Source organism: Pleurodeles waltl, chromosome 3_1 (assembly GCF_031143425.1).
Source record: "Pleurodeles waltl isolate 20211129_DDA chromosome 3_1, aPleWal1.hap1.20221129, whole genome shotgun sequence".
Classification (NCBI taxonomy): domain Eukaryota; kingdom Metazoa; phylum Chordata; class Amphibia; order Caudata; family Salamandridae; genus Pleurodeles; species Pleurodeles waltl.
Genome location: NC_090440.1, coordinates 1,174,859,852 through 1,174,873,293, shown reverse-complemented (window position 1 = coordinate 1,174,873,293; position 13,442 = coordinate 1,174,859,852). Strand labels below are relative to the sequence as shown.

Genomic DNA, 13,442 nt, shown 5'->3' with positions numbered 1-13,442 from the left:
CACGTGATGTACCTCCCCAAAGCCCAGTGAGGGCTAGCGGTCCCTCAGATTCTGAGATATTACCAAGCGGTTCAGCTCCGCTATGTGGTTGAGTGGAACCGCTCAATGACAGAGAAACACTGGACCTTCATGGATCAATCTATCGCTGGCTCACATATTTGGAAGGAGATGTGGCTACCAAGACGACACAGAGCTCAAGGCTTCTACTCCTCACCTATTACTAGCGCAACACTGCACATTTGGGATGCAGTAGCCGCAAAGGCTGGACTCACAACCTTCCCCTCTCCTATGACACCGATCATAGCCAATCATGAGAGCGGTTGTAAGAGCTTAGGCTCCCTATGTGACACCAATAGGTTTATTCCCTTCAAGTAACTTAGATCCAACTACTCCCTTTCAGACACTGATAATGTCTAATACCTTCAGATGTGCCACGAGGAGCTGGGACATACAACCCGCACCGTAGGAGGACATGCACTTTAACCATTTGAAAAGTGGCTCATCCTTAAGACTGACGATCGACGTTTGGTTTCTGACTTACATAACCTCTTGGGTGGGGATCAGCCCCTGACTAAAACCAAAAGCAAGCTGCAGTGGGAAGCAGAATTGGGCAGGCCTCTCTCCACCAAAGAATGGCTGTTATACACTATAGGGTTTACCACACAGCGTACTACATAGCAGGGACTGAAATTGCCTACAGGATTGCCTCCTAATGGCACCTTACTCAACCATGATTGCAGAAATGGGCGGCCCATAAGTCCCCAAAATGCTGAAGGGGCTGTGGCAACACTGGAACCTTACTACATCTACTGTGGCATTGCCCCAAACTCTCTCGCTTCTGGGACCAAGTCTTTGACAATATTTATAGCGCTTTCGCGACCACCATACCACGGTTCCCGGCCTATACCATATTTCAGCTCCCTAATGCATTAACATATCCTCTACTTTCATGTAGAGGTCTACAGATAGCCCTGGTTCTAAATGCTGCTCATCAGGTCATACTGGCACAATGGGGCATGGCTCACATCCCTGATCATACCCGCTGGTTGCACATGTTATGGTTTGATTTGGGTATGGAGAAACTGTCTCTAGCTGTAGAACCTAACCCTTCTAGGTACACTTACTTGTGGACCCCTTTTATCAATCTTATCTAACAAGAATTCTGAAGACTGACTTGCCCGTTCTATCTCCGGATCTCACGTTTACTTCAAGATGCATCACAGGGAAGGGTGCAGGAAGAGCTGGGGACCAGTAGCCAATCAATGCTGCAGCCTGACTTTACTCATCGCCTACTTGTTAATATGTTAGCAATGCACAGGACGGGAAGAGGGGAAGAGTTCCTGGGTTTTGGTTTTTTCTTATAAAGAGTTTTGTGCCTTTATTAATGACCCTTTACTGCTACCGGCCCTGGGTTGTAGAGGATGGCTGTGTTAAGTGTTTTATATTAATTTTATACTAATATGCAGCTGGTCCACTGGGTTGTAGGTGATATGCTTTGTACTGCTGAAGGAGGCGTTAGGCCTCTATGTGGATAACTAAGAAAAAGAAATGGGTCATAAAAGTAGGGCATGTTGAAATTTAATACTAACATCCTTACAACAACTACCACCCAAAAGCTATTTTTCATTGTGGCATGTCTAGCTGTCCTATATAGAAAACTAGAGTCCAGATTTAAAAATCTAAAACTGCATTTTGGGAATGGGACTACCTAGAAAAATAATTAAACAAATATTTTTAGTAGTTTTTCAAAATTCAGTCCAATGGTAATGTCAGATTCTTATTAAATATTAAGGAAAATAACCTTCAGGAAGCTATCTTTTCCCTGCCTGATGTTCCTGGAGGCTAATTCACATTCACTCTCAAACTTCTCCAAGCCACTGATTAGCATTTTAATAGGTGTGAAAAAGGTGTGAAAGGCTTCCCAACAGCAAACAGTAGGTTGACCTGAATAGACATAGATAACTCAAAAAAAAAAAAAAAAGGCCAGTCTCACTTACTGTGTCCCGGGGAGCTCACCTCCGGGACACAGTAGGTTTCCTGCCCGCACTAGCATGGCAGAGAAACATGTTTTCTCCCAACTGGTGGGAGCATTTTCAAATCTCCCAACAAACAGAATAAAATGCTAAGTTTGGTCCCAGCTAGAGAGAGCTTTAAAAATGCTCCCGCCAGCTGGGAGCAGACGTTTGCTCTGTTTCCATGCCCACTCTCATGCGAGCAGAGAAACAAAACACATATTGCTGATAGCTAGAGGGAGCAAGCATAGATAGCTGCTCCCTCCAGGCGGGAGCAACTCTGTCTCCCGCACTATGCGGGAGCCAGATGGGGTAACAGGGGCCCTGGGGCTCCCCCCTGACAACCCCAATGTGGTGGTTGGTGGGTGACCCAGGTGGGCACTAGGGCACCCACATATATTTAATGTAAGCCCCTGGGAATGGGTTCTCTGGGGTCAAAAAAGGCTTGGGAAGGGGGGCCATGTGGCCCCTCCCCCTTTAAAAAAAAAAACGGCCCACGGGGATGTGGGCCCTCCTCCAGTGTTTATTGGTTTGGCCCTGGGGGATTAGGTCACCAGGGCCTAAGAAAGCTTGGGGATGGTGACCACCATGCCCTTTTTTAATAGAATTTGTCCCAGGGGCACATGCAACACACTCACTGGATGATATTATCAGTAATGTCATATATATTGTCACACTACTTGTCACAAGTGATGTAATATGTGAGGTCATAAGCAGCGTATGGCAGGGACGCAAGTTATAGTTAGTTCCGCTAACTATAACTAGTGAATTTCTGTGTTTATTTTTGTTCAAAATGTTAATGTTGTCACTGACATAGTCACCTATCTATACCATCACTTTAACCTTTGTTTTTTTCACTGACTATATAAAATTCAAAAAGGGAAGCAGGGAAGTCTGAATAATTTCCAGGTTTTAAGTGGGGAGAAGCTCCTTTACATGGAGCACCTTACAACACCACCAACACTGCATCTGCTCACCTCAAATGTCTGTTTTTCTAGCAGAGTTTTTCAGCATAGGATTAGTACTGTGCCATCCAGTGTGTAGAGTGAGAGTGATAAATGAAAAGGCATAATACAAAAGACAAAGTTAATTAATAAGATGTTATAGGATGTCAAAATGTGCAAACAAAAGATGTTTTGGTCAAAATAAACTACAGCGAGAAACAATGCCATGCTGATATAAGAGATGTTTTTAAAATTGTAATTTAAAAAAGGTGGTTTGGAAAACGATTTTATCACATGGAACCCATCCTAATAATTCCACGAGCTACATTGTTTTATAAGTAAAATCTCTAAATCCCTGCACCTTTACAGAAGATACCATAAATTAAATGCAATTCAAGTCAATTCTTAAATATTTTTTAAATTGCATCTCAGAACCAATATAACTCCAATTATTTTGCATAAACATGCATTCACTTTAATCTAAAATCAAATATAAACTTACAAGAGAGTTCAAACAAAAGTCTTAAAAAGTGTAACCATATTTTAGCAGTGTACACGTCTGCGTGCCATAAATGCAGCATAAAGCATCACTTTTGGTCCTCACATTTAAGGTACACCTCAAGTTGGATAAATACTTTCTCCTAGCTTCGGATATACCGGGGTTTAAAAAAATACATGGGTAATATCTTGTATTCCACTTCTACATAAATACGATTCTCCTTTGGAACTAACATCCAAATTAGTTTCAAATGAAAACCCCCCAATTCTCAAGTTATTAAACGACATCCCTTTCTTGATTAATGAACAGATAATATTACAGATTACATATCGAGTCAGAGGAAAATGTGCTGTACCTTGCTACTGTACTGCTTCGAGCAATGCGGACAACAGACTGGAGAGGTGGCTATTGTTCCCGTGAGTTGGGTGTGTGTGCTCAGCATAGGGTCTGGTTCTCCTGGCCCAGCAGGTCGGAGCTTCCGGATACTTGGCGGTAGTTCAGACCCAGGATGATTCTTTAAAATATGCGCTTTACGTTTGCTCGCACTCTTGTAGACCTGTAAGAACATTTCACACATCAGTTTAAAGCAACATGTACATGAAGGGCAGGAGCACTAAAGGAAATGCCACCTGGAGAGTATACACACAAGCACGTTGGTCTTTTTTTGTTAGTATAAGATGCCCCAAAGACAAGTATTCACTTCAAATGCCCTTAATATGAGCACTGAAGAGGGTAGAGTGCTATTTACTGCTCCTGATAAAATGTGATACCTAGGGGAACAGAATTTTGGATGTGATAAATAGCACCTATAGTATCCCCGAATCAAGGGAGAATAATGCCAATAGTTGTGCTTTTCCTTTTCACACCAAAACACGCAATCACCAGTATTTGCCTGGCTAATTTCACCCTTTACATTTCACCAGAATTAACCTACTTTATTAAATACTTTAAACTCTGTTTGTCATTGCGATCCCTGAGCATACTGGAATTAGCAAATGCTGAGAGATTGCATCGCGAACTAAAGACACTAAACAGACTTAACTTCAAGTATCACGAGTTAAACGTATATTTGTAATACTTCTCACTATGTGCAGAGTCCAGGAGCACTTGTTTCAAAGAGCCTTATCTTGTTTCCACATTTTTTTTAAAATATGCCTAGGCGCAATACTTTTTATTGTAAAATAAATCAAACTATGACAAGCAACTTAAGTATGTGACTTGGACGAGTCTCTCTTTATTAATTAGCCCATTCGTGAAGTGAAACCAGCATTATATGGGTACAAGTATGCCACATAATGCATCTCAATGTAAGGAACTTTCCAGTTCAGTTTTTTCACCAACCAAAAATATCCTAATCAATTACCCTTAATTTTCTTTTCTTTACCAACGAGTCCGGTGAAACGATTATGATGAGGCTAGCAATAATTGAAAGCTGCAATCAAAAGTAATTAATTTTCCATTCTGAATTCAAGCTCCATTAACATTTCTAACAGGCATTGACAAAGGCAATAGACACTAAGGCACAAAGCCCATCAGCAAATTGGCTTGACCAATGTGCAGATCTCTAGTTTGTGACCGTTTTAGAATGAAAGAAAGAGTTATAGAAGGTACAGAACCTGTTCTTCTACTGGATAATTCTACATGCAGATTCCTCACCTTTAGAAGAGGCACCAAAGCAGTAATCCCCAAGGTGGAGGTCTGTGGAGTGGTTCATGTAAATAATTCCTCCTGTGCCAAACAAGCTAAATGCCCTCCCCTGTGGACCAGGCTTTCAAGGCTATAAAGCTTAAAAAATGGGTGGACTGATGCTCATGTCACAGTCTGACATATAAATAACAGGCATAACATGTGTCAACACTTTTCTTTTGCCCTGGTGGGAAGGCCCCCTGTTCTTCCAGAGGCAGCTTCTTGGCCAATGTATAGCAGATCTAAAGTCAGAGAACTGTTCACCTTGACAAAGTGCATTTCACACTGCCTTGCATTTTTTTGCACAAGTCCCACAAAAAGTTAATGGTCCACCCGATGGTCTTTAGTGCGATTGGTTTAAAAGCTGAAGGTACTTGTTGGGTACTGCTGATTAACTTTCTCTTCCTCTTTTGAGGGCTGACAAGAGAGCACAGAACATTTGGAGGCACCTCTGGCTGAGTTTGCCTGCCTTGGTGTTCAAAGATCCCACCCGGTGGTTCGCAACCAGGAAAATGGCTTGTTGTTTCAGCCAGCTGAAGAGTCTACTGACACAAAATCCTGGACCATGCACTGTCTGTTTGTTGCAGTAACGCATAACAGTGGATTTATCCATGAGAACCTGAACCAGCTTTGCTTTGATGGATGGCATGATGGCTTTTAGCAACAGGCGAATGGCCTGAAACTCCACCAGGCTGATGCGGAGAAAGCTCTTCGACAGAGATCAGAGTCCTCCGATCGCCACCTCTTCCAGATGACCACCACAGTCGAATGGCGATGCATCCTTCACCACTCTCAGGACTGGAGAGGCAGGAGAAGGGGTCTGCTGCCAGTTCCATTGTGGTTAAGAAGCCACTACTGCAGACCTTTGCATTCTTCTCCGAAACCTGCATGGAATCTGACAGTTTCCCTTGGTGCTGTGCCCACTGATACCTCAGGTTTCACATCAGAGCCTGTATAAGCTTGGCATAGTTGATCAGCATGATGCAGGAGGCCAAAATACCTGACAGCCTACCAGCAACTCCAAGCACAGGACTGAAGCTGAAACATCTGGATCATAGCCCAAATGTCCTGGACTTGTCATGACAGAGGGAAGGCCACAACTGAACCATATTTAGAACGGCTCAGATTAAAGAGAGCTGATGGCACTGATCGACAGCAGGATCAGGCTCACCAATAAAAATATTTGTTTTCTGAATGTCTCCATTCTCTTCAACTTTCTTTTCGGGGCGGGAGTCCAGGGGGAAGAACTGGGGTTAAACCTATTAGAAACATGAACCACCAGTCTTAATGGCATACAGAGTTGCGTTAAAAAATAAAGGCTACCCATTAGTGTGTCTGGCTACCTTGCTGTTCACTGCTGAGCAAGAACAAGGCTTAGCCCAGGTGCCCAAAATTTTGTCAGTTGGGGCCTCATTGAATGGCACTAGAAGTTTAGAGGAAACCTGTCCGGGCTGCAGAACTTCAGAGAGAATGTTTGTCTTGATTTCCACAGAAAGAACCTGCAAGACCAATACCTTAGTTGCACAACATTATCTTCATATCAAATGCAGCACTCTTCCCTGTTAATGGTCCTTTGGAGTAAAAAAGCTCAGTATCCACAGAAGTATCCAACCCACTGCCCTCCTGTAGATCCATATAATTGTGTGGGGGCAAATCATCCCTATTATTATTTCCATCATCATCACCAAAGGCTAGTTGAATCTGGTCAGAGTCTGAACCAAAAGGATGGAGCATTTGAGTGTGTGTGTTGGGTGGGGGGGATAGGGTGGCTCCACAACAGAGGCATTGTACTAACTGAATCAGTTTGAACAGGGATTGGATGTGTCAGGGAGAATTCAAGACATGACCTCGGTCGAAAGGAATTTGGCTTTGATTCAGGTACAACTATTGGTATGGCGCTATCATCCAGGGCTGGTGGTGTTAGAATTGGTGTTCATGTTGAAGAGATAGGTGTGGATTTTGGATTCAAAGTGAGAGTTGGCACTGAAGCCACTGCGGAACCCAAGATGAGTTCATGAGGCACAGATGACACTGAGAACGGATTCGCTGACGGTAACCCAACTGAATGCCTCTGCAAAGCCTTGGGGACAGAAGGCATGCCAGAGGCGGAGAAGACATGCAATTTTCAGAGTCCTTAACCAGGTGCATTGTCACCAATGGTCTGAAAAACTCAGCGAGCATCAGGATCAGCTGTGGAATTGGCTCCTTGGCAGGGAACAGGAGTGAGTCAGAGAGGCACTCAGATGTCATTGCAAAATCTCAGGCAAACAGTGATGGGAATGGGACAAATCCCATGTAGCCTTCTTGGGTTTCTGCTTTGACTTACTGGAATGCTTGGACCCTGCTAAGGACCTTTCGGAAGGAATGGCCCTGACAGCGGGATGGGATCCCAGCGGGAGAGGATCCACACCCCTGAGTTTGAACCTGAGTGGACCTTGTGTGATTACTACAGTGTTTAACAATGTACAGCTTTGCTTCATGTTCCTGGATTACATTTGGATTCATGAGGGCACACTCTAATGACCTGGAGTCATATCCCAAACACCAAAAAACATACCTTTTGTGGCTCTGTCACAGAAATTTGATTGCCCCAGTCCCGAAAAAAATCTGAAACCTTGTAGTTTCAGGAGGGGACCTGGTCACTCGTAAAATGTTTTTTTTAAAAAACAAAATGTGAAGAAAAAAATTGTAAACTGATGAAAAAAAAAGCGGGAGGGAGCTCTGGATCCACACCCTAGGGTGCGAAAACAAAGGAGCGGATGTTGGCCCTGAGATTATATGCAACTTTGTTCATCACTTCTGCACAGTACCATCTAATGGTGCGCCAGAGCATTGCTGTTTACATATTCTGGATCCAGTTTGGCACCTACGGATATTCTAAAGCTGAGGAAGTATCTATAAGAAAGTTGGTAATTTTGGTAATGTGAATGTCAATAATACAGTGTTCCTTCAGTAGATTCTTTATTTTGCAAATTTCTAGCCTGCAAGAGTCATTTTTACCATGCCAACCCAACATAGCAAAAGAGGACACATGAACAGCACTTTGCTTCTTAGCCCTGTAGGTTTTAAACAGTCCAAGAACCGAGAGCGGGGATGGGCGACTAATAAATAATCTACTTGGGCTGCCCAGTATCTAGAAGAATCAAGGGTGATACATTTCTATAACATTTTCAATACCAATTTCTGCGCAGGTGCCTTGGACAAGTAAATACGACTAAGTCAACTGAAAATGCTGAACTGCCAATCCTCTAAAGAAGAATTTAGGCCTTTCATTTGAATTAAAGCAACAATAATGGACTCACTTGGAAAAAATAAGACGCGAAGACCTAATGGCCATAGTCACTGCAGGATTTTTTTCATTCTAATCTGTGGAAATCTCCACTGCCTCAAATGGAGACGGGGGCTGTAAGAAAGCTGCCAATATAATAAACATAATAAGAAAGGTTTCCATTAGCACCTTAGAAACAATGACACTTCACACTCAAAGGCACTTTGTAAAATGAATGGATGGAATTCTGCTCATAAAGCCTGTAACTCCCTCCCTCTATTTGCTGAAGTTATTGCCTGTAGCAAAATGGTGTGACGCTAAGGTGTATCAAGTTAGAACTTTCCAATGGTTTTAAAGATAGAGCCACAAATAACTTGAGGTCCCATTGAACAGTAATCCAAGGTGGAAAGGAAGTGCTCCTGCACCAAAATATTCAAAAATTGAGACATCACCCAGATTTCAAACATGACAAAATCCCAGTTTCCTCAGAAAGTGCCACCACAAATAGACATAGAAAACGTCCAATAGCAATCTGCACAGAAACATTGAGCATGCCAAACAATGAAGCTGTAGGTGACTCCAAATACATCTCATAGTGCCATTTATCAAACCTCTACCAGCCACACTAATACAGACACCTCATGCTCTTTACCCACCATAACAATGAGTTTGACATTAGAGAGGCATTATCCAACAAAGGTCAGTCTTTCAGCAGCTAAATATGCTATTACAAGCAGTTCAGGTCTCAGTCCAATGGATTGTCCTATCCTGCAACACAAGTGATGGAAAACTGAGAGTATGACCAGTCTTGGTTGAGAAAGATCTGTGCACCAGATCCTAATTTGCTTATTCAGAACCACAAGGCTCATTACTGAAATCTAAATTAGTTTCTTTGTATTATAAGACACGATAGGAAGGCATCCAACAGATCAGAGTTTCCAGCAATCAGATCCTATCATGATGAACAGAGAGCATCATTTTAGGTACATTTGTTATGACTGGTAAGAGAGCCACATGTGCATTCATCCATTTGAAGGATCTGGAGTAGCCTTGACCTGCAAGAAGAGGAAGGATGATTCTACAGCCCATATATGAGCAGACCCTGACCAAGAGGTTCAAGGGTACGGCTAAGTATCTCAAGGTTGAGAGGAAACCTGAGAGGATAGAGTACAGGCGAGAGAGGAGTATTCCCTAATAAAGAGGTTCAAGGGTAAGGCTCAGTATCTCAAAAAAGTGAGTCACACAGAAGTAATGAGGATCCTGTAATGTAGTTGGATCACAACTGACCCAAGGAGCTTTACAATAGCAGGAACATTGAGGATCTGAATAGAACATATTAGGACTGCATTTTGCCAAGCTTGACTCGTCCTCATCCTCTCACCATCTTTGTGAGACCCATTTCCATCCTGCGAGGGACATAGATGTTTTTTTTTCTCATACACTAATTCTGAAGGTAGTGTCTCATTGCCTGAGACAAGTCAGTCTCCTGGTGATTCTGACAAAGTTCCTAAGGTCTGACTACATCTTATGTAGGCCCCAACTCTATCTTGGTTAATGGAGCCAGCCTTCTTCCTTAACTGACAATGGAAGTTGCCATACTCTTTAATTTATGCAGAATCATTGTAATGTTTGCCTTTTAACGCAGATGTCGACAGACCTTATCTTTCTAGGAATCGTGTTAGTGTCATGTTCTTTGTTTAATGACATAAATACAACATCTAATGCAACATTAGTCTCGGTCAGCTGCCTCCTTCTCATCCTGTCATGGTTAACTAAGAACATGTACAGACATATAACCAAAATAATGTAGTCTGAATTGGCGTCCTTTTGCCTTATATGTTCATAAGGAAACGTCTGGGACATATATCTTGATGCACATAATCTATGTCAGACATTCCTAAACTTATTACAGAAATTCAAATTTCTGATAAGATTTAGGTGGTCATTATGACACTGGCGGTAAATTCCACTTACTGCTGCGGTGACGGCCGCCAAAGTACCTTTGTGGAGGCGAACATCCGTTCATCATATTTTGACACACACTAAACCGACAGAATACTGCCACAAACACAAATCCATCAGACCAAACATCAGTGGTAAAGTGTCAGTACGTACACCCAGACCATTACGCCAACAAAACAACACCCACCACATTATGATCCACGTATCACCATGGCGGACATTCAACAGCGGTAAACCATTGGCGGTACACACCGGCGCGGTCAGAATGGCCACCCAAATACATAACAACACAACATTGGCCAAAACTAAAATCACACACACCACGGCCATTCACCCACATCACTATAAAACACTCACCCACATTACACACAACCCTTTGCCAACACGAAAAGACTGCAATAGCTAGCCACACAAATCAGAGACAACTACACACACACACACACACACCACAACCATCCATACATCCGTCACGCACTCCACATCCTCCACCCCACCACATTAATCAACACCTCTGCACAACACACACCACACAACACCCATGCCCCACTAAGGCACCCCCCGAGTCACAGATGAGGAGTTGCGGGTCATGGTGGAGGAAATAGTCAGGGTACAACCACAGCTCTTTGGAGCACAGGTACAGCAAATCTCCATTGCCAGGAAGATGGAGCTATGGCAGAGAATCGTGGACAGTGGGAACGTGGGACAGCATCCAAAAACAAGGAACGACATCAGGAAGAGGTGGAACGACCTACGGGTGAAGGTATGTTCCATGGTAGCAAGGCACCAACTCGACGTCCAGAGGACTGGTGGTGGACCCCCATCTCCTCCTCCACAGCTGACAGCATGGGAGGAGCAAGTCATGGCAATCCTGCATCCTGAGGGACTCACTGGAGTAGCCGGACTGGACACTGGTGAGTCAATATTTACTACTTGTCATGCCCCATACCTGCATGCCATCTCACCCCCTCAGCCTGACTCCCATCACTCCACTCAATCCCAGCCCTGCATGTACACCCATCACCAATGCATGCACAGCATGGCGAATTAACAATCCCACAATACATCACCATACACAAACAAAGGTGGCAGGGCAAAAGCATTGATATAGAGGAAGCTAAGGATGTAAAATATGTCAGAGATATTAAGCATAATACATCACTTACATCTCCACAGGTGCCCCAGCCAATCCCAGCGGTGAGGAGGTGCCACAACTATCCAGTCTCCCAACAGAAGATGCCTCCAGTGATGACAGTAACTCTGGACTTCTGGATCAGGGACCACTGGTCAGTCAGCCACCCCAGCCTACTCCCAGGCCACCACAGAGCCTCGCCCTCAATATCCAACACCACAGCACCCACCCAACGTCCCCACACCTCTGTCCAGAGGAAACGTCAATCAGCAGTGTGCCCACCTGTACAGGGACCTCAGTCCACACCTCACAGCCAAGAAAATCAGGGTTCTGGGGTCAGTGGCAGTGGGCACACCGGTCAGGGGACACAGGCACAGGGGGACAGGGACACTCAGAGGACTGCTGTGTGCCAGGGGGAGGACAGGCCCAGGGAACCGACTGTCCAGGAGGCACTCTCTAATGTCCTGGGGGCTTACCAACAATCCCAGGACAAGATGGGCCAGATTCTTAACAACATGCAGGAGAATCAGCGGCTGCAGGAGGTACACCATCAGGAGATAAGGAAAGATTTGCAGACCATCAACACCACCATGGTCTTCATAGCAGGGGTGCTGGCTGATATGGCCAACATCATAAGGGAATATACAGCACACTAGCGGGCCCCTTCCACTAGCCAGTCAAATGAACAGCCCACCACATCTGCGGCAGCTAGTGGACAGGAGGCCCTGCCACCGGACACATAGGCCACCAGCACCCCTCCTCCTGCAGAATGTGAACCACCCCGCAACCCTGCGACCCAGACAGATGCCAGAGACACTTGCCAAGACCAAAACCACCGCCAGGAATTGAGCCCCTCCCGAATATCCCCCATGTGTTCCACTGTCTCACCTTGGGCACTTTGAACTGCCATTGCTCCCCTTCCTATGGCCCCTTGGACACTGGACCTGTGCTGTAAACAGACTGAACCAGTACCCTGGACTTACTTCTACCATCACCCCATTCCATTGCACCATTCATTCTATATATTTCACTACAATAAACACCCTTGAACACAACTTGAGTGATAGTGCTTTATGCGATGAAAATGTGCAATTATGTTAACTGTTACATCTTGTGCAATTGACCTGAACTTTGTGATAGCATACAAATAATGACCTGTAGCCGTCTGTAGTCATCACATCAGTAGACAGTTGTAATAACACCAACATCTGCAAATTGAGAAGGCATTGGTGACAGTCAGTTGAGATGCAAAGGAAGTGACTGCCATCCTGCTACAGCCACACTGAAAACATAAAAAATTAGAGGAATGGTCAGTTCCACTGTCTCACCTGTGTCTTATTGGAAGTATTGCTGTATTACTGATGTTCTGTTGTCCACAACCTCATCCTCTGCCACCTCATCCTCGCTGTCCTTAGGGTCCACTGCTGCCACAGGGGCACTTCCAATCTCCTCCTCCTGCTGCAGATAAGGCACATGTCGTCTGAGGGCCAGGTTGTGCAACATGCAGCATACTACAACTATCTGGCAGACCTTCTCAGGGGAGTAGCACAGGGATCCACCTGTCAGATGGAGGCATCTGAACCTGGCCTTCAGGAGGCCGAAGGTGCATTCTATGATTCGCCTGGTTCGCCCATGTGCATCATTTTACCGATTCTCAGCCTCTTTCCTGGCATTCCTCGCAGGGGTCAGGGGCCAAGACAGGTTTGGGTAGCCAGAGTCACCTGAGGGACAAACATTAGCCTTACACAATGGTATGGGGGATGACTGCAGAAGGCATACACTGACATATCTTGGGTGGAGACTCAGGCTCACCTATCAGCCATAACCTGTGTCTCTGTAATTGTGCCATCACATTTGGGATGCTGCTATTCCTCGGGATGAAGCCGTCATGCACCGACCCAGGATACCTGGCAGTGACGTGGGAGATGTACTGGTCCGCCAG

At 44.6% G+C, this 13,442-nt stretch overlaps 1 protein-coding gene across 3 annotated transcripts in view; it reads right to left on the bottom strand.

The window, feature by feature from the left end:
• Nucleotides 1–13,442, bottom strand: part of PRDM10 (PR/SET domain 10) — a 905,887-nt gene that overhangs the window by 252,306 nt on the left and 640,139 nt on the right. For all 3 annotated transcript variants that reach the window (XM_069224480.1, XM_069224481.1, XM_069224482.1), the window contains one exon: nt 3,811–4,011. In XM_069224480.1, coding sequence (XP_069080581.1) covers nt 3,811–4,011 — 201 coding nt within the window. The remainder of the gene's footprint in view (nt 1–3,810; nt 4,012–13,442) is intronic.